Below are 26,376 nucleotides of genomic sequence, written 5' to 3'. Positions count from 1 at the left end.
ACTCAGAATCACAAAGCCTCATCAAGCCTGGAGGTTAATCTAGCTTAATCCTTTCATTTAATAGATAAAGAAAGGTAACTCCTGGTCACTGGTTGGTTATGAAGTGGGAAAGATGGAACTAAACCCCAGTTATTGTGACTAAGAAGCAATGTTCTTCTCACTTATCGTAACTACTCATGTTTTTTAAAACCATACTGCAAAATTTAGTTCAATTTACATAACTGTTAGTACTTCTCACTTGCAATAACACCTACAGGCTAAGTTGAGAAGGTTACCTCTATTCCATAAACTTTAAACTATGACTCAACAGTGACCGAAAAGCTTTATTCAGTTTTAGGCTACATTAATGAAAATATAGTACCTCCAAAAAGGGATAAAAAGATTAAACTCAATTTCCAAATCTGGAATAAACTACAGTGCTCAGTTACAAGCATCACACATTTTATGAGTAAACTGATGTACACAGGGAGACAAGCAGGATTAACAGATTTGAAGTCAGATCTAGACTTAAAGCGCAGCTCCAACGTCTAAAACTGTATTATTTTGGACAACTTTTCTGATCTCACATTCCTCATCTATAAAAGATGGTTATAAGTCCTACTGCATAGGGTTATTAAAGAATTCAATGGTACAATATATGTAAAACACTTAGCAGAATTCAGTAACAACAAGCATGATAGCAGCATAAGACTATCACCTTATATTATCAAATTTAAAGTCACTTCACTGTAAGAAAACAACTTTATAGACAGCATTGCTTTCTATATAACTAAAGACTTAGTGTTCATGAGGTGAAGTCTAAGGGCAGTGTAACCCACACACCTACAGTCAATTAACCTTCAATAAAGGAGGCAAGAATATACAATGGAGAAAAGACAGTCTCTTTAGCAAGTGGTGTCGGGAAAAGCTGGACAGCCGCATGTCAATCAATGAAGTTAGAATACTTCCTCACGCCATACAGAGAAATAAACTCAAAATGGCTTAAAGAGTTAAATATAAGACATGACACGATAAAACTCCTAGAAGAGAACATAGGCAAAACATTCTCTGACATAAATCGTACCAATGTTTTCTTAGGTCAGTCTCCCAAGGCAAAAGAAATAAAAGCAAAAATAAACAAATGGGACCTAATCAAACTTATAGCTTTTGCACAGCAAAGGAAACCATAAACAAAATGAAAAGACAACCTACAGACTGGGAGAAAATGTTTGCAAACGATGCAACCAACCAGGGCTTGATTTCCAAAATAACAGCTCATACAACTCAATAACAAAAAAACAAACAATCCAATCAAAAAATGGGCAGAAGACCAAAATAGACAGTTATCCAAAGAAGACGTACAGATGGCCAATAGGCACACGAAAGGATGCTCGACATCGCTAATTATTAGAGAAATGCAAATCAAAACTACAGTGAGGTACACCACCTCACACCGGTCAAAATGGCTATCATTAAAAAGTCTACAGGGACTCCTTGGTGGCACAGTGGTTAAGAATCTGCCTGTCAATGCAGGGGAAACAGGTTCGATCGCTGGTCCGGAAAGATCCCACATGCCACGTAGTAACTAAGCCCATGTGCCACAACTACTTAGACTGCACTCTAGAGCCTGTGAGCCACAACTACTGAGCCTGGGTGCCACAACTACTGAAGCCCATGCACAACGAAAAGCCACTGCAATGAGAAGCCCGCACACAGCAACGAAGAGTAGCCCTCACTCGCTGCAACTAGAGAAAGCCCGTGTGTAGCAACAAAGACCCAACACAGCCATAAATAAATAAATAAATAATTTTTTTTTAAAAAGTCTACAAATAATAAATGCTGGAGTGGGTGTGGAGAAGAGGGAACCCTCCTACACTTTTGGTGAGAACGTAAATTAGTACAGCCACTAAGGAGAACCGTATGGAGGTTCCTTAAAAAACTAGAGTTGCCATATGATCCAGCAATCCCCTTCCTGGGCATCTATCTGGAGAAAACCATAATTCAAAAAGATACATACACCCCAACGTTCATAGCAGCACTATTACAATAGCCAAGACATGGAAACAACCTAAATGTCCATCAACAGATGAATGGATAAAGAAGATGTGGTATATACACACAACAGAATACTACTCAACCATAAAAAAGAATGAAATAACGTCATTTGCAGCAACACGGATGGACCTAGAGATTATCATACTAAGTGAAGTCAGAAAGAGAAAGACAAATACCATATGATATCACTTACATGTGGAATCTAAAATATGACACAAATGAACTTATTTACAAAACAGAAACAGACCTACAGACATAGAAAACAAACTTATACTTACCAAAAAGGAAGGGGGTCGGGGAGGGATGAATTAGGAATTGAGATTAGCAGAAACGTACTATCAGTACTATATACAAAATAGATGAATAACAAAGTCCTACTGTATAGCACAGGGAACTATATTCAACATCCTGTAATAAACCATAATGGCAAAGAATATGAAAAAAAATGTGTATATGTATGTGTGTGTGTGTGTGTGTGTGTGTAAGTGAATCACTTTTCTGAATCACCAGAAATTAATACAACATTGTAAATCAATTAAATTTCAATAAAAAAATAATAAAGTCAGTGTATTAAAACTAGGCTTAGAATGCAAATGTCTAAAGACCTTCAGTTTCATACCATCAATTATATACAACTCAAGTTACTGTACCCTAATAGGAGAAAATAGGGCTCAAGCTGAATCCCTTACCCTGGACAAAATCTTTCCCACCACAGGACCTTGGTCTACACTTTCTGGGACAGTGCTTTCTTTCTCCCTTTATCACCTAGTTAACTTCCATTTATCCTTTATGATTTTGGTTCAAACATCATTTTCTCAGGGAAGTCTTTTCTGACCTTATTATCAATCATCATAACATTGTAAGGTCCCCCTGTCACAGATGTCATTTTACATGTACTTGTATGATCATTGTATTATATCTGTCTCCCCAGAACCAAGCACCTACCTATAAATACGTTGAATGAAGCAATGAACATATGCCTGTCTAAAAGATACTAAATGCACACAGGTATAAATGCAAAGATTACATGTGACAAAAGCTCTAGTCCTAAGTATTTAAGTCATGAAAGGAAAGAAATTTATAGCTTGACAGAACAAGTATTTTAAAGAAAAATGCTATGAGATTTTTCCAGATCAGGATGCCTTAGAAATGCTAATGTGTATCTAAGACCTCAAGATGCTGCGGTGTTGAAAAGCCTAAAGCAGGCTAATGTACAGTAGAACGGCATCATTTGTGTCAGGAGTTAGGCTTTGAAGTCAGTGAGACAAAAACACTCTACAATCAAAAGGATTCATGAAAATTCCTTAATCATTAAATACAGTACTTACACACCGCTTTATGTATCTAATCTTGTATCAGTTTCTCTAATTCTTTCTGTGTAAACATTTCTAAGGCCTTTTAATGTCTTCCTCAAGAATGCTGGCAAAACCATCTCCATTCACTTGTAAAACCACCTGTACAATGGATTGGATTTTACATGTCAACAGTCCTTTAAAATAATCTGTCCACAAGGTTCACCAAAATGTGTTGACAGTTTGGGGTTTGTGCATCCACCGTCTTATTAACGTAAGTGATGCACTGGAGTAGAGCCATTGCAAGGTACTAAGGTGAGTATGATAAAAGGGTTTACAAATAAAACAGAGAATGCAAAATGAGCTGCAGTAAGAAAGAAATAAAGGTTGCTTGAGCTCAAACTAAGAAACACAAGATAAAAGAGCCTCAGCAACCAGAACAGAAGGAAGACAAAGAGAATAAAATGATGGTGAACGTTTTAGAAAGGAAAGGAACCTCGGAACACATGCATCAAGATAAGCTCAGCTCAGGGAAGGTGAAAGAGATTTATGCTAAGGGAATGCCTATAAACAAAGCATAGGAAAACACAGGCCAAGATAGCACCCCAACAAGCACCTTCTAAAATCCAAGTGAGCCTAAGGTACAAACAAGAAAGATGAGTTCTCAGGGAAAAGAGAGCTGGGAGATAGAGCTCAGCTAATAAGCCTGGGGGACAGAAGTTTAGGAAAGTCGGCATGACAATAATAATGGTAGCAGCCCAGAATGAGAAATGAAGCAAAAAAGAAGTGCAAGTATCCGAAAGGTATGCATTCAGAGCCATGAAACTCCAGTAATGTGAATATAACTTAAAGCTATCCATCTGAACTACGTGTGCTCTCATCAATTAGGGTAGAGGAAGAGCTATTCTTACAAAAGAAAAGCAAATTACAAGAGCCCTTGTCTCTGAGGGAACTATTAACCCCTTATTCTTCCACCAGTGCAACTGGAAACAGAAAGTCCATACAGAGAAACTATTTGGCCACTGTTCTGAGGTATGTTGTTTCAAAAATAAGCATGTCAAGTTTAATAGTACCTTTCAATGACAGTAGAGTTCGTTCTAGTGAACTTAGAACTGCAGCTTCATTGCCAGAAGAAACTTGTTGAAGGAATGTGTCTGTGTGGTGATTCCACAGAGAGCAGGCAAAACTATAAATTCCAGAAGCTAACTGCAAAGATATCAACAAATTTGTTCACAATATTATTACAGATTTCAGTAATCAATTAGACCTACGTAGTAATACATTTTGGTTTTAAAACTGAGCACACATTTTCAATGAGATTTAAAATAGTCAAGAATCACTTACAGCAACATTTTAAACTTTTTTTAGTCACAATGCACAGCAGTAAGTATAGTTTACATTGGCTACTGCTACTTACGCACACACACATGTCCCCCCCCAAAATATTAGTTTCTTGAAACATTTCTTAGCCTAATGCCTGCATTGCAGTCTGATATTTCCTATTTTTACTTTTTTTTCTTCCACTAATAGTTGTAACACTCAGCTTTAAAAACAGGAGTGTCACTGAGTTTATCAGATAAATCAATATACTAAGAATACAAAGGAGTTAAATTTCTGGGCTCTGCCAATTCTACCCATATGGTTTTGGGTATTTAAAGCAAGAAGATACAAACCACATCACTTGTCAGGCTGCTTGCCTAATATGTACCAGTATTTAAAAACCTGACTCACACTGAGAACCACCTTCCAGTGGTATCTTCGTTTTTTTCCAGAAGGTCTAAGAGCAATCCACCTGAGCCTACATGGCAATTTTCTTTAAATAAAATTATACAAAAGTGCATATGACTAGTTATCATTAGCACACTTCAGAATGATTTTTTCTTATTTGAGATATGTCATATCAACTAATTAAACACTATATTTACTAATATGGTCAGGCATCAGAAACCAGTCAGAAATGCAATCCTGTAAATATAATATTTCTATGAAAAAATCAAGTTCCACTTCTGTTATTTTAATTCAGTAATCTTAATGGTCTGTGCTTCCAGGTATAGAGAAATAGCTTCACCATACCCCTTGGAAACTCTGCACACATCTACACAGGCAAAGGCTTAAACCTCTGCTAATCCGAGTATTGGCAGAACATCTTGTGATCCTCCTGGAACACAAGAGGATGAAAGGCTTGTAAGCAACTGCTAGAACACCAATCTCCTGCTCACCTCCCTATCTCCTCTGTTAGATGGCTTCTCATGGCCTCCTGGGATCTGATAAGGTATAAAGTATCCTATCCCACCCCTAACTCTCTCCCCCAGAAGAGAGCTGCAGAATATAATACCACTTAGTTACAGTCTAGAAGTGGCTTCCCAGAAATGGGGCATTCCACAACTTGGACTGGAGTCATCCAGCCCCTATTGCTTTGGTCATTGTTTTTAGTGTGTAGACATATAGCATTTGTGACAGAAATCAAGAAACAGTAGTGTGAAAAAACTTTAATTAATATTCTTCTTTGTTTCACACTCCAGTTCTGGAGCTAAGCACCTAGCTTAGACATCAGGCATCTATTATGCCACAATTCATAATTCTTTTTAGCTAGCCTACAAAAGGGCTCTGCACAAACAGGGATGGTTGGAATGAAGCAGCAATAGCACTACACTTTCAGCCCAAGGGTAAAAGGAAGGAGACAGACAAAGAAGGAAGAAACCACAAGAATTTGGGACAGAATACCGCTAACTATCCTGTAAACACAAGCCCTCCACAAGCTTCTATCTGCTCCAGAAAATACCAACTGATACATGCTCACAAAAGGCTCATCTGGAAAAGAGAAAGTAATAATAAAGCACGAATAGGAGGGATAAAAATATTTATTCTACATTTTATTCTCAAAAATGTAGAGGGGGTAGGGAATATTCAGTTAGACAATATAAAAATAAATTATTTAATGAAACATTTTAGGTAGTAGTTCATGAAAATCCCAAATACTTGCATTTTTCTTTTTCTAAACCAGAAGAAACAGTGCCACCCACTGACTGCTTAGCAACTTTGTAGAAGCACACAGACTTGACTCCTTGAATATCAAAAGCAAAACATTACAGGAAGTTTTATTTCTTTTAGCATTTTAAATATTCTTAAACTTTTTTAGCCTCAGGACCACTGTCCTCACAATTTTCCCCTAAGAAAAGTGAGCACCAAAAATGTTTAAATCAAAGTCTTGTCATTCATCACTAATAGTGGGGCAATGAATATTATCCACAAACTGGAGCTTTCAAAACCTGCTTAACCTAACTCTAATCAACAAGATAGGGACTTCCCTGGTGGTCTAGTGGTTAAGAATCCGTCTTGCAATGCAGGGGACACCAGTTCAATCCCTGGTCAGGGTACTAAGATCCCACATGCCGCAGGGCAACTAAGCCTGTGCACCACAACTACTGAGCCTGGGCGCTCTGGAGCCCACATGCCACAACTAGAGAGAAGCCCGTGCGCCGCAACAAAGAGCCTGTGTGCCACAACTAGGACCCTACACAGCCAAATAAATAAATATTAAAAAAAAAAAAAAAGATAACCAAAAAATGTTTCAACATGTCAATGGTGCACCAATAAAAAAAAGAGAGAGAATACTATTCTAACTTAAAAAGACTCTTAAGAGGGAATTAATTCCCTGGCGGTCCAGTGGTTAGGACTCCGCACTTTCACTGCCGAGGGCGCAGGTTCAATCCCTGGTCGGGGAACTAAAATCCCACAAGCCGCATGGTGTGGCCAAAAAAAAAGACACTTAAGAAACATGATCAAATGCTATGTACCTGCCATATTCATTTTTCTGGCTCAAACACACCACTTGTAAACATATTTAAGAACAACGTAGAAAATTGGCTAGAAGTATTACATCATATTAAATCACTACTTTTATGTGTGTTAAATATGATAAAAGTTAAATGATTATATATGCTAAGTAACCAGATTAGGCTCAAGATGGAATCGCTCATGCTAAGCCCCACAGCAGCAAACCAAAACTTAGAACTAAGGTTCTGTGCTGGGCTCTCCCAGAAAAGGCAGGTCTAGGTCAACCAATCAGTGCCTGCCTGCTCAACACAAGTTACCTGACCCAGCTCTAAGACTTCTTTCTGCTCCATATAAGGAAAATAAAACTGATTTAGCTATTCAGCTAATTCCCAGTCTAGCTTCCTTGTTCCTGCTCACTTTCGTACAAAAAGCTCTTTCAGCTTGTACAGCTCTTTGGAGCTCCTATCTGCTAGACTGGATGCTGCCTGACCCATGAATAGTTGAATAAAAGTCTACTAAATCAGTAAACTGTCTGTGGAAAATTTTCTTTTAACCTTTAAAAAAATAAATCTATCTTTTTACAAATGAATACTAAAGTATTTAGTAATAAAATATTGTGAAATCTTTAAATTACTTTAAAATATCTTAGAAAAAGCAATAAAGCAAAAACAGTGAAATGTTAACTGCTAAATCTAGGTGATGGGTATATGGCAGTTAATATTTTTTCATTATTTTTCTATATGTTTAAAAAATTCACAAGTAACTCTTAAAATATCCACACATTTGTAACAAAAAAAGGTAGTTACTTTAGTAGCAGTCAGCTTTTTCCTTAATGTTTAAAAATAAATTTGTTTCCACTTAACCATGACATACATATATATCAAACTACCCAAATGTGCCAGGCCAGAAGCTTTGGTGGATTATAAGGTCTCAAAAACAATTTCCAAAGTGCCAATGTATGTCTCTCAATTGATATTTATTAACTTTCAATGAAGGACATTCCTAAAGACCTGTAACACGTGTTACCTACATATTTTTTAAGTAAAATCTAATTTTTATTTTGTTCTCAAACTTGCCACTGGTACACCTCAGGCCCAGGAAGGTCACTGTGGCCCATCTTCCAGATCCCTCAAGTCCTCTAATCCTAGCAATAGCCATAAGGCTGTCCTTAGCTACTGATGTCTAGACAATGCTCTCAGGTATACAGAGTATGATCTCAATATGAGGAAGGAGGAAGTGAAACTACCCTCCTCTCCATTTGGGATCCTACCTTTGTTCACAGCTGCATTTCAGGCATCCAATACAGTGACTGGCAGAGTAGGAACTCAAATATTTGTCAGACAGATAGAGATGGGCAAAAAACAAAGCCTCCCACCAAAAGTTTCCTCATATTTATATAAGCCTAGACTCACACACACTCACAGACACACACGCACGCACGCACGCACACACACACACACGCACGCACGCACACACACACACACACACACACACACACTCTTAAGTCCCCACACAGGCTCATAGCAGAAATGACCCTTTCTGTATTATAGGAGTCACCCTTTAAACAACGTGTTTAAAAGCCAGTTTGAATTTGGCAGAGCAAGAGACAAGATCTAGAATCAGCACTTAATCAGTACTTGGCATTTAAAACCACCCAAATGAAACTGAAAACAAAATGAATTTAACCTACTTGATGATTTGCTTATAAACACATTTATCTTTTAAATAAATTTCACTATTTTGTAAATTTCCTGAAGGTTCAAGCTATACCATATAAGTGGCACCTTGGCAGTCTCAAATTTAACATTCATAACTTCAACTATTTGGGAATTTTCCCTAAGGACCACATCATTAAATTATAAATTTATAAGAAGTATGAAAATCTCTTTTACGAGGCTGAGTGAGCTTATACTAACCAACCCATCTCAAAGTAGCTATGTGGTTCTGTTTTGTTCGTTTATTCAGAAAACAGTAACTCATCAGGAAGACTCTTTGGTAGTATTGTAACCTGACTTCACCTTGCCACACAGTTTTCTCTTATCTTCACCATACAAATAATACATATGCTGTTAGTGGGAACATTATTCATCATAAACCCTTCAGTTTTTAAAATTTTGCTAAATGTTAGCTTTGACTATAATAACAATGTAATACAATATTTAGTTTTCTTATGTGGCAGATTTTAATGTTACTAAATGAACTTTGAGGGTTTGTTTGTGTCTTACGCCTTTCCCCATGAATGTCAAGAGACGACTATTTGTCTCTTTCATCTCCTTCAGTACCGTAGATATCTCTCGTACACAACAGGCAATGAATATCTGCTGACCTACTCTCAGGGAGAAGAATTTAAGATTAATTCCTAACATCCAACCTTAAAAAATTCATAATAAAAACTGGTTATGGAAAATGTCTTTTTTAGAGATTCATACTCTAAATATTATTGGATGAACTGACACATTAAGATTTGCTCCAGCAAAGAGGAAAAGTAAACGTGGCAACACCTTAAGAACTGTTAAATATGAGTGAAGAATATATGGGGGTTGTTGTATTGTTCTCTCAACTAGAGTATATTTGAAATTTTCTTAATTAAGAAAACTATACAACTGGTTGTATGCCAAAATTCCACAGCAAAGTATCCAATAAAGTCAGTAGGTCAAAAACTTAACTGTATGCCAAGAAAATACAAAAAAAAGAAAAAAGAAAACTAACTGTACAAAGGTCTTGGCTTCTAGAAAAAACAGTGATTAAAAATGCAAAATTGATATTTAAATTTACATAACTAAGATTTCCATATCAAAACTTTAATGGTGTTTGTATAGATTAACTTGGAATAATAAAGATTATAAATTCACAGAATCACGCAACTTTAGAACTGAAAGAAAATTTTAAAGAATCATAAAGTTTAAATGTCTTACTCAAAATTCCAAAGCTGCTCAGTACAAAGAAACATTCTTCACTGGAAACCAGGTCTTCTCATACTTGTTAACCCATATTTCTAAACACAAGTGAAATATACTTGCTTTCAAAAAATCTTTTCTTCTTTTTTGAGTTTTAGATTACTTCATTTACCATAGCATAAACCTTTGTGGGTTACACATCATGTCTACAAGGTATTATTTGGTTAATACATTTACAAGTACATTAGAATTACTATCTGTACCTTAAATCCCTTGCTTTCGTAGACTTTAGATTTTAACTGTACTTAATGTCAACTTTTTTATATTCAGGTTTGTATGAAAAGCTTATGATTTTCTAGAAAATGAATCCTCTTTGTGTCAAATCAAGCTCAATTTTGTAACTGCAAAGCAATCTTCTCTCCACTGCTGATTTTGTAGTTTGTCACCCCCGAAAAAAACTTATTTTAACATGGAGGGAAAAGAAGATATAAACATTGTTGGGGCACGCAGAGCAGTAGGGAGGGGTTGTAAGTGCACACTGCACTACTTTGCCACACCAACTAGCTCAACTATGAACTTACACTTAATTTTAGGTGGGAAACTAATTTAGTACATGAAGACCATCTTAGCGATAAAGTAAACACATTATTAAAAGGAAGATTTTCCCACACTTCAGATTACCAAAATAATAGGAGTTGCTTTATTAACTAGCAAACTTGCTCTTTATAATAATATCTTCCCACACATGCTACCTTCAGTTAAAGTACACATCTTGTTCCCCAACCCCATGAGACAAGATTCCCCTCCTAGTCCCTACTGTGCTCCATGTTTCCAGGTTCAGATACTCCATTCCAGAATGAAAGGTGCTAAGCTGAATTATTTTTTCCCAGTATCTTGAGTTTTGTATATGCTCCTCAAACTCCTGCTTTTTGAAGTTTTGCACTATACCACTTTGAAATCTAGAAGGTATCTAAGAACAAATCTCTTCTTTTACCATTTATTCATTTAACAGTTACTGAGCACCATCCACTGATGTGCATTCTTCTGGGCTGGATAGTACGACTATAACAATAAGAGCTACAGTCCTCCCTCATAAAATTCAGTGTGGTGGACCTCAAAAAGGTAAGTCAACAATTATAATGTAATTACAATGCAATGTACAGTGTAATAAATGCGCTGCTGGAAGTAAGTACAAGATGCTAAGGAGACCTATATTTCACTTTATATGGAGAGGAAACAGCCTCACACTACAGGAAAACCAAGCAAGAAAGCTGAAGTGGACAGGAAGCTAACCCAAACAAGCTATACAGAATAAGGCTAGTTTAGATACAACTGGTAGAGCCTGACTAGGCTAAATATAAATTACATCTGAAAACCAAGGCAACACATTAAGAGAGTACAACTTCAGAAAGCCAAACCAAGAAGTAAGACTTCTATAGAAGGGGACCCTTCACTATAGAGTAACCGTAACCCAGAATCTTCTACACATTTGATTTTGGAAAACATCTATATAAAAGAAATTGAACGGGCCTAAGATGGGGATAAAGGTGAGAAAAATCAACAAGAAATTCATAGAGAGACTTGAGTAGATAAAATGTCCATTTCTTTAGTCCTTGTTAGATATCAAGCAAAAGGGACAAGGATTTTAAAAGCAACCTTTAACAAAAAGAATTTCTTACACTCAATATCCTCAGATAAACAGAAAATTGGCTATTTAAACCTACTGGGTTAAAAATAAAGAGAACATAATGTGGTTCTGGTTTAAACTTTGGTGTATTAAGAATCACCTGGGGAACCTATCAAAAATGCAAATTCCCAAGCCATATCCTCAAAGTGAGAATTCCAAAGGTAAGCAAGAACACTTAAAAACACTTGGAGACTCCCATTGTTACCTAGTACAGTTCAAAATGTTAGGTTGAACAATATGAAAATCACTGTTCTGGTAGTTCAAAACAGTGAAATACAAACAAAAGCACCAAAGCAACTGAATGGAGAAAGTAAAGTTTTTTCAACAAATGGTGCTAAAACACCTATAGACACCCTCAGTCGTGTCAGACTCCTTCCTACATCCACCAATTACCCAGGCGCGTCAATTGTAACTTCCTAAATTTAAACTCTACATGCTCCTAAATGTTCTCTTTACCACTGCTTCATTTAAGAGCTTTATCATCGAATCTGAACTACTTCAAATAGCCTCAATTGCCTTTGCCTTCAGACTGTCTCTTTGCCTTCAGACTGTTCTCCACCAATTTTTCCCCCTCATTGGCAACTAAGTGACCTTACCAGTCATATCACTAACCAGCTTAAAACCTTTCGGGTGTTATCTATTACTATGAACCTTTTGAGGCCAATTAGAAAGAATTAATAATCCTTCAGTAAGATATTTAGAGGTAAAATTACACACATTTTAATACAAGTAGCACAGTTTTCATTATCAAATTCTATGTTAAATCACTTACATCATAAAACAGTTTTCTATCAGCAGCCAGTCGTTTAGACGCCAGGGTCTTGGTAACATGATAAAAGGTAAGCAATGCTCTGTGCTGTCGAAGATCATCTTGTACTTTCACAGATTCTATAAGAGTGGGAATCAGTTCAGGCCACTGTCTAGGACAGTCCAATCGAGCAACTTTTGCAATCAGCACGGCAATCTGAGTTGCAATCTAAAGGGAAAAAAATTAATCTTCAGAAATAAACATACGAAATTAAAGCAATAGATAAGGAATGCATTCATAGTTGAAAATTACCTTTTTGGTTAATTATACATTTAACAAAAATGAGTAAGATTTCACTGAGCAACTGCTTAAGATAGTAGTTCTCAAAGTGTGGTCTATGGATCCCTAGGGCGCCTAGGATCCTTTCTGTGAGGTCCTCCCTTTCCCAATAACGTACCGGTGTGAAGCTAGATTTTCATTACATACCTTCTGCCAAAATAATATCACAACATTGGAAATAGCAGATATATTTGAAAATCTAGATGTCTTCTTTTAAATAGCCAGACACTAAAGAGATAGGCAAAAATGCCGAACAATGTTACTCTTCTCATTAAATATTTATTGTTTGGGAAAACAGCTATTGTTCACTTTTTTAAATTCTACTTATGTTAACAAATAATATTTTTTTAGATTTCTCAGTTTTAATTTCTAATACAATAAATATCAACATATATAACCATTTCGTGTTTTATTTTAGCAGTATAAGGAAGTTCTAAGAATGCAAACTTTGAGAACCACTGACCTCAGAGTAGAAATGAACATCAGTATTAGGTATTTACATAATATTTGTTCAGATCAGTTTCACAAATTCTGGTTGACAGAACACCTAAGCAATGGTTTACCCCTCAATCACCCAAGACCCTGACCCCCCAACCACCTCCTGCCCCACGGAAAGTAACTCTGTTCCTCTCCATCTCCCCTCATCTCCCTCAGTTGAAGAAATGTACAGCAAAAAACTCAGATCATTTAAATAGGTTTAGATAAAACTGCATTGGATACACCACCTAATACAGTGTGCTTTAATATTCAAATTAAAGAATCAAATGTAAGAAATAGTAGTAACTTGGAAAAATAATTTTTGTATCCTAAGCAAACTTATTTTATTCTTAAAAGAAAAATCTCACTACAAGGGAAAGAAAAATTCAGTTCCCACAGAGTAGTGAGAACTGCAAATGTGATGAAGGAAACAGACAAAAACCAGAAGCCATCCTGTAGTTTGGGGGCGGGGGGGAATGGGAGTGCTAAATTAACTTCTATAATTAATACATAGAGATGTGCTTTCAATATTGGCTCAAACACTGAAGAAGTTAAAAAATATACAAGTATATCTATCTTCAAATGACTTCTGAGTTTTAAACCATTAACAGCCAAATCTAATAAAAATTCTTAACAGGTAGGCTTGGATCTCAAAGTTAAAAAACCATCAGAGAAATGTGTATAAACATCACAAATAAACACTATAAGATTTTATTTTTAATGCCAAGAAACAAAGTTAGTTTGGAAAAGAAGCAAAAACTAAGGGAAAAGAAAGAATAGTTGGCACTCATTTTCTCACTAACCTGGTTTATTGGTTCATTGAAGTTGGTGATTAGCCCTGCACGCAATGTAGATTTCTCCTCCTCTGAGAGAGCACTGTAAAAAGATATATTTGTTATGCAAGAGAATGCTGCCTAATAATGAATGCAGGTAAGCATGACTGAGAATTTTAGCAATAAAGTCTTTCAAACAATGTGTCCTTGATTGTTTTGGTAATTAAACAGAATTATTTCCATTACTTGTATATTGACACATCAGGTAATTCAAAAGCACAAAATTCCTGCACAACTGAATAAACAGGAAGCACAAAATAGTAAGCAATAGGAAATAAGACAAATCCAGAGTAAAGAACGTGATATTTTGATGTTTCCTTCTATTGACATAAAAACAGTTGCCTACCAAAAAATTAATGACGGTCTTTAAAAAAATCTATGAGTAAATATTAGTCTTACACTGACTTCTTTTACAAAATTCTATGTGGAAAGGGATCACGAATCAGAGAATATTTGGGATGGAAGACTTATTAGAAATCAACTAGTTTAAAATCTTTCATTTTACATGTCTGAAAAGGATAAACACGATACTAATAAGTCTGACTGCAAATGAGGAAGGAAACTAGATAGCAAAAGGAAAGAGACGGAGACTATCCATCTGTATAAGATTGTATACATTTTGAATTTTGAACTATATGAATGGTTTTATTTATTTTAAAGACCTCATTTTAAGGTTTTCCATTCTGGCTATGATAGAGTAGCTGGCACTGGATGAATCATCCCCAAAAAAACCTGCTATAAAAGTTGCATACAATTTAAAAAAAAAATGTTTTAAAGCATCTGTTGAGTTGAATTGTGTCCCCCTCCCCAAACCCTCCAAAAGGTATGTTCAAGTCCTAACCCAATATACCTGTGAATGTGACCTTATTTGGAATTAAGGGCTTTGCAGATGCAATCAAGTTAAAACGAGGTCATACTGGATTAGGGTGGGCCCTAATCCAATGACTGATGCCATTTATAGGAATAGAAGAATTTGGACAGAGACACAGAGAAGATACTTGAAAATAACACTATGTAACAATGAAGGCAGAGATTGGAGTGATATTTGGATATTAACATACCTCTCTCAGTAACTGATGGAAAAGGTAGCTCAAAATCAGTAACAACACGGAAGACTTCAATAGCATAATTAACAAATTTGACCTGATATATAAAACATTATAATCCACAACAGTAAAACATACGTTCCTTTCAAGTGCATATAAAACATTTGCCAAAACACCATATGATGGGATCATAAAACAAGACAGCACGTTTCAAAGAATGAAGTCAGTAACAACAACAACAAAAAGTCCCACATGTTTGGAAATAAGGTGATATACTTCTAATTAGCCTATGGGTCTAAAAAGAAATCACAGGGGAATTATTAAAATATTTTTAAATGAATGGTAATGAAAATACTACATATCAAGGCTTGTGAATCTGAACTAAAGCCATGATTACAAAAAAGCCTCAATGTTTTAAATGCATATAAAGAAAAACTGAATATCAATTATCTAAGCTTCCATTTCAAAAAACTAAAAAAAGAACAGCAAATTAAATTCAAAACAGTAATCAAAAGTACATTAAGCCTTATGAAGTACAATACCTAAAGCAAAGATAGAAAAATAGGCCAATAGGACAAAATAGAGAATCCAAAAACAGATCCATATGTATAAACTGCCTGATTTATAATAAGGGAACCACTGAAATGCTATAGGGGAAAAATATATGGTGCTGCCCCTACTTCACATCTATAACTTACACAGAAATCACTTCCAGACATACACCAAAATGTGAAAAGTAAAAAACCAAGCTTCTAGCAGAAAAAAGAATATTTTCATGGCTTTGTGTTGAGCAAAAATGTTGTAAACAGATCCCAAAAGAATTAATTATAAAAAGAAAGGTAGCTAAATTGAACTTCATTAAAAAAGATACCAGTAAGAAAGTGAAAAGGCAAGTCACAAAATAGAAGATATTTTCAATATGTATATTGAATATGTATACAAAGAACTTATATCCAAATATATATATAAAGTCCCATAAATCAATAAGATAATCCAATTTTTTTAGATGTGCAAATGGCAAGCCCTTCACAAAAGAGGATCTCCAAATGACTAGTAAGTATACGAAAAAGGTACTCATTGTTTATCAGGAAAATGCAAAAATTACCAAGCACACCAGCATGACTAAAATGAAATAGATCAGACCAAGTATGGTGAGAATGCGTAGCAAATGCCAACACCCATGCTACTAGTGGAAGGGCAAATTGGTACAAATAGTTTGGAAAACTAATTGACAGTATCTACTAAAGCTGAACATACACCTGACCATAAATGACAATAAAATGCAAACTTATATGCAACAAGACATGCAAAAGATTTTTCAAAGAAGCCTTATTTTTAACAGTCAAAAACTAGAAACAACCTTCATACCCATCAACAGCAGAATGGACAGATAATGGTGGTATGTTCCTAAAATGGGATGTTATACTCAAACATAAAAGAGCAAACTACTGTCCCACGCAACTACATGGATAAATCGCACAAATATAACACTGAATAAAAGTCAGACACAAAAGAGAACATACTATAAGGTTTCCATTTGTATGAAGTTCAGAAACAGGTAAAACTAATCTATGGTGAGCAATGTCAGATCTCTGAGGAGGACATATAGGTGACTGTGAGACGGCAGAAAGGAAGCTTCTGGGTTGCTAGTTCTAGATTAGTTCTGAGTAGTAGTTACATGGATGTGGTCACATTACAAACATTCAAACTGTACCCTTCATTTGTGCACTTTTTAAGTATGTTATATATTATACTTCAATAAAAGTTTTTTTTAATCTTAACAGTGACTTGCTCAAGATTAGTAAACAAATGAGAAGACAAGATTAAGATAAACATGCGGGGGAGCATGTGGAACAGGTGAAGGGAGTATAAAAGTACAGACTTCCAGTTATAAAGTAAAGAAGTCATGGGAATGTAATGTACAGCATGGCAACTACACTTAGTAATATTGTACTGTGTATTTGAAAGTTGCTAAAAGAGTAAATCTTGTAACTCATCACAAGAAAAAAAATTCTCTATGTATGGTGACAGATGTTAACTAGACTTACGGTGGTGATCGTTTCATACAAATTTTGAATCATTATATTATATATCTGAAACTCATATAATGTTATATGTCAATTAAACTTCAATTTAAAAAATAAACATTTAGGCAAAAGGAGTCAAAGCCCAATACAAGTCTATGCTTTCCCGTTAAAAATGATCTCTCACCTGCTATATAAAAAAATAAATAAAATAAAATTCAGAAATTAAAAAAAAAATAAAAAAACAACTAATACTAAACTTTCTTTGGGTTATTTGTATGGAAATATGTTAATATAAATGTTTCAGACGTTACATGAAATTCCTAAAAATCTTATATGTTCTGGTATAATGTTATAAGTCATAATTCTAGTTATTATTTTAAAATGTATATCTCAGAAATAACTAAATTTCCTTGTCAATTGCATTATTATGAACTTTCATCAAATCTTTAACCGTGGTCATTTTTAAGTCTTCTTTCATTTACAGACAGTTCTGGGTATACTCTGATGCTTTGCAAAAATGTTCCTATAAAAGGGTTTCATCTTCAAGGAATTCATGGAAAAGACTCTGACAAGCACAGGTTTCTGGTAACTTACTATACTGCTGAACTGAATGAATAAGCATTTTCAGAACTCTAATAGAAAACTGATGAATTCATAAAAGTGCTACCAAAAGATCAAGATGAAAAAAACATTAATTACATGGGACTGAGTGAACTGATGAGGATGATTATAATTTTTGTGACTTTCTGTTTGAATAAAAAAAAAAAAATTATGAGAAAAAAAATAAACCAATATTGATACGTTAAAAAAAAATAGTTCTTGATATGATGCTTCAACTCAATTCTTCAAATAATCTATTTACATTTAAAAAGAATGTTTTCATATTTTGCTTAATTATTTGAATCAAATATACGCATTTCTAATTTCATGGAAACAATCACTCTTCATAAAATTATTAATTCATATTTTATCGTCATGTGGATTTAAATTCTCTCTTAGAAAATATGATTCAAATACCACTGTTAAATCTTTTGGGTTGCTTGGTTTCATGTCATACATGACACAGAAACGTACAAATTTATAGCATTTGTTGCAACAATGACTTGCAGTATTATAAATACGATGTTGGATCCCTATCAGTTATAAAATTCTTCTGTAACTTAATAGCAGATATTCTAAATTGCATAGCAGATAATGTCATACAAAATATGAAGAGAATGTACAATATGAAAAATTAACTACATTCTTTAGATGTTTTGTTTCTTAACTAAAAATTTTGTATATTTTCTGCCTCCTTATTCTCAGACTGTTTTCCTCACAACTTTCTATCGCTTTTATTATTTTTATTAAGTAAGAAACACATGCTCACTTTATAATCATTAGAAAAGAAATAGTGCAGATAGAAAGAAAAACCCTAGAATCCTATCATCCTGAGATAATTCCTTTTATCCATTCAATTTCTTTCTCTGCCTTTCTTTTACTCTTTAATTCTCTCCTTCTGAGAAGTATGTCACACACACTTTTTAATACAAAAATGACCTCTTAAGCTCTGTCATAAATTTATTTCTCATATTTATATGTGAAATTTTAGATGACATAATTATTAGCTCATGTTTTAATGACATAGTTTAACACTTAGTTACTTGATTTTTTAAATTGTTTCTAGATTTGTGGTTTGTTTTTCCTGTTATCAACAACAAACATTGCATACACATTATACAGTTGTTTGATTATTTCCGTAGGGTAAATTTTTGATGGGGAATTTTTTCGGTGAGGAATATGTACATTTCCAGTCTTTTTAATGTATATTCCCAGTGTGCTCTCCCTAACGGTGGTGGCCATATATAATCCCTCTGGCAAAGGTTCAGTGTGCGCTCTTCAGTACTGTACATTACATTCCTTTTCTTAAAAATTTTATTTATTTATTTATTTTTGGCTGCGTTGGGTCTTCGTTGCTGCGCGCAGGCTTTCTCTGGTTGGGGCGAGCGGGGGCTACTCTTCGTTGTGGTGCGCGGGCTTCTCTTGTTGCAGTGGCTTCTCTTGTTGCAGAGCACGGGCTCTAGGCGCGGGGGCTCGGTGGCTGTGGAGCACGGGCTTGGTTGCTCCGCGACATGTGGGATCTTCCTGGACCAGGGATCAAACCTGTGTCCCCTGCATTGGCAGGTGGATTCTTGACCACTGTGCCACCAGGGAAGTCTCTACATTCTTTTTAATATATACCATTTCAATAGGTGTGATCTTCTTTCTCATTGCCTAAATTGGAAAAACTTTGACTACTAATGATTTAAACACTTTAAAATATATTTATTAGCCAAATGAATTCCATCTTTGAGATTTATCTACTTTTTCTAATCTATTGTCCCTTTATTCTATTTATGGGAATATAGGTCTCCTTTATGGTTTCTTTCTTTGACTTCAAGCTTAACTTCTGCGACACCAAATTATATACATATTAACCTATATTTTCTTTAGATACCTTTATGTTTTGAGTTTTTTACAATTAAACTTTTACTTCACTATTGTGAAGTAGAGATAAGGCTCTAAATAGCAGTATTGAAGAGCGCATCTTTCCATCCTAATTTGAAACGTGTTCTTTATTATGCACAAAATACTTACATGTACATGCATCTTCTGGACCTTTTCTTCAGTTTTGTTGATCTGTTTATTTTTGAAAAGTGCTACACTGTTATGATTTATTGTTTATTTCTGATATGTTTATAATGTCAAGTAATACAAGTCCTGTGTATTACAAAAAAATAAAATAAAATAAAAATAAAAATGATCTCTCTAATCTTTTTATAACTATGCTGCACTTTTCAATTTTAGTAGCTTCCTTCTATCAATCAAATCCCTGAAACAATGTTTTCTCCTACAATGTTTTGATTCAAGCTTGAAATTTAAGTTTTCTTCTATGCCAAGAAGCCAGGTTCAACAGTTTTCATGTAATTATATGAAACTATATTAAACTATATAACTATTAAAGAAAGCAAGCCATTAACCTGAGAAATCTCATGTTTTTAGCAATTCTACAATAAGAGTTAGCATTCCACCTTCAACTTTATGCACTTGTTATCATTAGATGAATTCAGACTATATCCCAAGCAGAAATTGGATAGTATCTAATTAATTAGGACCCAGTAAAAATTGCATTTTACACAGTAATGATATATAAGCTTAATCATTCTGTGACAACAGTGGTAAGAACAGAAACTATAAGATGGAACTTAGATAGGAACACAGTTTTTTTTTTTAAGTGTCTTAAATTTCATAAAATGTCTTAATATGAGTTCGGTAACGAATCTTTGCTCCCTGCTTTACATTCTTAGCATCCTTGCTGCCTAAGTACGTTCATCTCCTTTCTAGCTTGTATCTCAATATATCACTAAAAGAGACAGCTTGGGGTTTAACTACTTATTATAAGATATCGCCCTTAACTTTTAAAATTTAAACTAAATTCCAGTTTCTAATTCTTTACATGAAAGTACAATCTGAAATATTTAATCATAATTTACTCTCTCATCCAAGACAGTCACTTATAACCATATTCTTCATATAACTAGTAAAACAAAATGAATTTTAGGGGACATATAAAATTTAACTGGACATAGCAGTAGAAACATATCTTGTTGCGTTATTTCCTACAACTCAACAATATATAATTTCTCATCACTAAACACTCCATTTCTCTCAAAATTATGAATTAATTCTAAAATAAGAAGAGAAGGGTTTGATTTATACTATAGTATCCTAAGTGTAGCCTTAAAATACTCTAGTTACTTCCAATATTATTCAAGAGCATATTTTACAGGCACTATGAGGTACTCAATTTTTTTTAAAAAAGGGGCTTATAAATATAAAAACTACAGAGTTGTAGTGCCATCTACTGGAGGATAAAGACTATGTTACTCCTTTGGCAAAGTTCACTATTTTCCATCCAACAAATTCCTGGGTCCAGTCTACACTGTCTTTCCATCAATTATATAACATGTAATTAACTATTAAGAAAAATTTGTTCACTTAACCACCTACAGAGAAGTTACAACTGAATCTGATGAGATTACAAATATATACTACCCAATTTCCACCACAGAGGCAATTACACAGAAGACCAGGGAATTAACATCAGTTGGCTCAGAAATGACCTGGGCGTTCCTTCTCAATGACATTTTCCAGAATTCAAGCCTTGTACTTCCTTTAAAAAAAAAAGGACATTTCTGAACATGATTCATTAATTCAGCATTTGTTTTGTGCCCATAAAATCAGAGATCCTCTAAGACAGATGGCCAATGAGAAATCCACATACCCTATGCCCATGGGGAAAAAAAAAAACTCACAGAAAAAGGCAGTAATATAGATGTTGATTTGTAATTAACTACGTAGAACACTTTTCTTCTTCAGTAGTTAACACACCTTTTTTTCTTTTAAATATCAAACACATCACAAATCTGCATATCATCCTAGAGCAGGGAGCATGTTAATCTCTGTACTGTTCCAATTATAGTATATGTGCTGCTGAAGTAAGCACAAATGAATTCTTTTACACAAAGAATGAAGATTAACAGATAACAGTCTTATACCTCCTTGAATTTGAAAAGGATGACACTGAGGGGGGGAAGAGGTGGAACTTACTGAGGTGCTACACGTCTCCAGTAGCGATCAATTCCATTTTTAAAATACAGCACAGCAAGCCACCTTACATTTATATCCAGAGTGTGGTTTGTGAAAATATTCTATAAATAAAAAACAAAGCATCAGAATGAACATGTAATAAGTTAAAAGTATAATTAATATAACACAATAAAGTATGGATAGATTTTTAATTAAATGCTTCACTTAAATTTTATCACTACACATATCATATTGTTAGTTTCTAAATATCTATAGCTCTACAATTCATGTAAGAAAGCGTATCTGCTCGGGAGCATGTTAATTATGTAAGCTGAGTAATGGGTATGTGGAGATTCATTATACTATTCCACTTTTAGGTAGGTTTTAAATTTTTCCTAATAAAAAATTAAATTCGGAAACAAATCTAATTATACAGCATAATCTACACGCACACACACAAAACTAAAATAAACACTTCTAAATTAAAAAAGAAAAAGCAGACCCACCACAGCACAGATTCAAAGAGCCAAAGCCCCTGGGTTATTAATTCATGCTATGAAATAAACAATTTCAAAGCATCCTCCTTATCAAAGCAATTATGTTTACGAATAAGTTCAATAGCAAAATAATTTCAAGTAATATAAAGGCAGAAGTGATATGAATAATTTCAACTCAAAGTTAACCATTACTCAAAAAATTTATTCACTGTGTTAATCCAAATACAGGCAGTCCTTGCCTTGCACCACAGTGGGAGAGTGTAAAAATGACTGTGCAAGCTAAACCATGCAACATGACCTTGAAACCAAAATTACAACTGTTCTATAACCTTTAAAATTGATTTTAAAATTTATTAAAATTGTTATCAAAAGCTTGTAAGTGACAGTTATAAATGTATATGAAATAAAAAGAATAGTAAACCTAATACTAACACTGTAATTTAAAACATCACAAACAGTGAGAATTAAAATGTTTTACTGCTTTCTAAAAAATGTTTCTAGAATAGCGGGTACATAGGACAAATAGGATTGTACGAATATGTTAACTAACTAAAACTGTACTACACCTCACCCCAAAAACAACTCAAATCCCTGGAGTTGACCTCTTAAACACAACCTTGTGTGGGAAAACCTCAAAGCCAAAAACAATGATGTGGAAGTATGTCCATTACTATAAAAAAAATTGATGTTAAGTATTAAAAATAGGTATGTATACTATAAACCTATTTTTAAAAAATCATGTGCAACGAAAAAAAAAGTTACAAACATAGTTGTGTAATGCTCACTTATTCCTTAAGACCCCTGACAACTGAGTCAGAGTCCCTCTTTTGGGTCTCCTTTGCAAAAGAAAGAATAGATTCTCTCACCACATTAATTGCATAACTAATTAATTTAATTGCATTCGACTTTAACACTTTACATGCCTACCTTCCACACTAGATTGAGTTGTGTCTTATGAGTGGAGTCTAGCACACAGCCCAGCAAAGCAGAAACTTCATAAATATCAATTGAGCAAATGAGTGAATGAATGAAAGTAATGTGGGAATACTGCGGAAGTTGGCGGATCTCAGCCGAACTCAGCTACACTTAGGAACCAAGAAAAGTCAAGCTGCAGGTGTCAATCCAAGTAAATATATATTATATACTGAATAAACATACTGAATAACAGGATTGGAACACATGCCTGAGATCACGTATACAAATGTAGGAATCTCCAGACTAAACTGGACGGCTAAGGCTCAAATAGAGCAAATGTGGCAAGACAGTGAGTACAGGAAAAAAGAAGAAATAAACTCAGCAGTTTTTAAATCTATTATCATCTATTCTATCTAAAAGAAATTTTACTATCCCTCTAAGAAGAAAAGTATACCTAGTAAAAATAAAAACAAAAAGGTCTAGGCACTTAATATTAATAATTCATACATTACACAAAAGGTATCAAGCAAGCCTATTGGTTTTTCCAAGGTCAAGCAGTAACCAAAATAAGAAAAAGTGTTTTATATTTTGGCCTGAAAAAACACAAGGCTAAATACAGAGTACATTGATTTAAATAAGCATATACTCAGAGATTTTCTAAAGATTTATACTATGCCCCAAATTTACAAACATAATGCTGGGATTATCTACAAGAATAAGATACTTTCTTTAGTATCTTTAGAAATTAATGTTTTTTATCTTTGTGTTATTGTGTCAAAGAGCCAACTTTCATATTATATATTCAGAATATCAAGTATGACTCCAGATATTTAATTTCCCTTCCAGGCATGACTAGTAACTTCTTAAATGTAACAACTCAAAACTTTTTAGTCATGAAGTCAAAATATGTATGTAATGTCATAATTTTCTATTTTACAAGATATAGTGAACAGTTCTGCTCTGAATTTTTGACCCAGTCACACATACTGAATTGGTTTTTGATCCAATTGGTAACCTCCCTGCCATGGCCAGAAACTAAATCTCACACACTAATCAGAGTTCTCAAATTTTCCGAAGAAGAAAAGAATAAGAAAGGCCTTCAATACAAAAAGACGTCTTTTCATTCTGGCATTGAGAAAACGATTTTCATTAATTAACCAAAAGCTTTTAACTCCCAGAAAGATTTAGTTAAAGCACATATTGTTAATTATCATACTATTTCCCATAACACCCAGGAAAAGATCAGATATGTTAAGAAAATAAAATTTTTAGACGGGGGAAAAGAAAATGGCGTTTTAAAGTGAAACACACTGAGCAAGGTAGACCTGACGGATACAGCGGTGGGGAGACCTGAAGAACTCTGACAACGTAAATTAACTGGGGCACGGATAAGGATGAAGACAAAACACCAAAGTGTACTACCTAAAGTCTTCAGGTCCGCATTAACACACTAAAATAGATTATCAGCACAGTGTTGTCTACTGAGCAGATTCTACCAGTACCCTGCTGGGTTATTTATTCAATCATCAATAAACATTTTTTAAACATTCTCAAAGAGCCATGCTCTGAATTAATATGTGGCAGGAGCAATGGCAGGCAAACATTTGGATCAGTTTCACTAAAGTAAACCACCAATACAAGTAAGTTTTTAGAACAATTAAAAATAATAGTGTCTCATTTTATTAAAATTTATAGTAAACTCTTTTAGAACAACTTACCAGCAACACTGAATAGAAACCTGGCTGCGTCTCCCACTGTTTCAACTGCTCCTCAGCTGGTTTTAACACAGCAGTATCCTGACTGGTGGCCTGTGTTAAGACCTGAAGAACGACAGTACTGGCACTATTGAGATCCATGGAAACCTGGCAATGATAAGTTAACATACCTGAATGTACATTATACTTAAAAAATTAACACTAATAAAAGGGAGAAAAGGGGCTTCAATGTTCTGAATTACTCCTGTACTTCATATCTACTCTTTCATGTATCTGCTGGATTTCTATCTCTTTTATGTACCACCCATACTCTAACTTAAAACTCCCATAATTCAAATCGCCTTTGCTTAAATCAATTTATTTCTAAAGGAAACTGCCTTTTATTGTCCCATATATAGAAGGTAGTAAATGGGGGGGAAAAAAATGACAAACAAAAACCGAAGTTACTAAATTCTGGTTAAATACCACTGCCTGCCCAAGACTCTAATCATAATGCCTTCTTTGTTTGTTTGTTTGTTTGTTTAAAGATAAGCATTATAAAAGCTATAAAAGTATTAACCACTTTATTCCTAACAAGACCAGGAGGAAGAGAACTGAAAAAGGAATGCTCTGACAGAGTGCTAAGTACCTCACATTATCATCTTAGGTGCCACCAATAAAACGTGTCTGAAAATTCTTTTTTTTAATATAAAAGACAAATGCATACCCAAGAAATATTGTGGAAGGGAAAAAAAGAACTGAACCAACAAACAAAATAAAACCCTAAGTTAGAAAGGATCTTAAGGGTTGGATCATCTAATCCTATACCAAGAATCTGAAGCCATTCTAAAAATACATAAGCAATTTATTGAATTCTCCAGGATTCTGTTTCTAATCATCCCCAAAATTGTGTACAATTGTTTACTCAGAAAAGTATGTATAGTTCACAATACACATATACAAAGTATGCAAGATTAAAACTGAAAACTAAGAGTTGATAAAAAATAGTTCCCAGTACAGAGGTGACTGGGAATTAGCTTTATGACAGTAGTTACCTAAAACTGAAGAATGTTCCAGACAGTAAAAGTCTAAAAGTCATTAACCCATAAGGAATATAGCCAAAGCAAATTACCTCCTTTGTTAAGAGTTGTAATTAAATTGCAATGACTCATGAAAAGGGAAGATTCCAAATGTTGATTCAACAAGAAATTTTACCCAAATATTACAACTTTTAAGGAAATTAATCATTTTGAAGTCTATGTGAGTAAAGCAGCGCTAGGGCATAATAACTGGAATCAGACAAAATATTACCAATTAGCAATGGAGCTGAACTAAGATTTTAAATTAGTAGTCTGTTGTCTGTATTTTAGAACTGACTAGGGTGGTACCTTGTAAATATATATTGTCTCCCTCACTAATTAGGAGTTTTTGGGGTGTTTTGTTTTGTTTACTTTCTTGGTAAATTTTTTTTTATTGAAGTATAGTTAATTTACAATGTTGTGTTA

General features: G+C 34.3%; 1 protein-coding gene and 1 non-coding gene across 6 annotated transcripts in view; both read right to left on the bottom strand.

Moving 5' to 3' along the window:
- The window catches only part of IPO11 (importin 11), a 199,144-nt gene that overhangs the window by 151,510 nt on the left and 21,258 nt on the right, over window positions 1–26,376 (bottom strand). For 4 of the 5 annotated variants that reach the window (XM_068535393.1, XM_068535392.1, XM_068535395.1 and 1 more), the window contains 5 exons: window positions 24,896–25,039; window positions 21,787–21,887; window positions 14,055–14,127; window positions 12,460–12,663; window positions 4,400–4,532 (listed from right to left, as the gene is read on the bottom strand). In XM_068535393.1, the coding sequence (XP_068391494.1) occupies window positions 4,400–4,532; window positions 12,460–12,663; window positions 14,055–14,127; window positions 21,787–21,887; window positions 24,896–25,033 (649 nt within the window). In that variant the 5' untranslated portion in view covers window positions 25,034–25,039. The remainder of the gene's footprint in view (window positions 1–4,399; window positions 4,533–12,459; window positions 12,664–14,054; window positions 14,128–21,786; window positions 21,888–24,895; window positions 25,040–26,376) is intronic. The other variant, XM_068535396.1, reaches the window with a different exon arrangement.
- Window positions 21,579–21,682, bottom strand: LOC137760331 (U6 spliceosomal RNA). The gene has a single exon (XR_011073288.1). It is a non-coding gene; the product is annotated as a U6 spliceosomal RNA (small nuclear RNA).

The sequence above is a fragment of the Eschrichtius robustus genome, chromosome 2 (assembly GCF_028021215.1).
Source record: "Eschrichtius robustus isolate mEscRob2 chromosome 2, mEscRob2.pri, whole genome shotgun sequence".
Classification (NCBI taxonomy): Eukaryota; Metazoa; Chordata; class Mammalia; order Artiodactyla; family Eschrichtiidae; genus Eschrichtius; species Eschrichtius robustus.
This window is presented reverse-complemented; position numbering and strand designations above follow the sequence as displayed.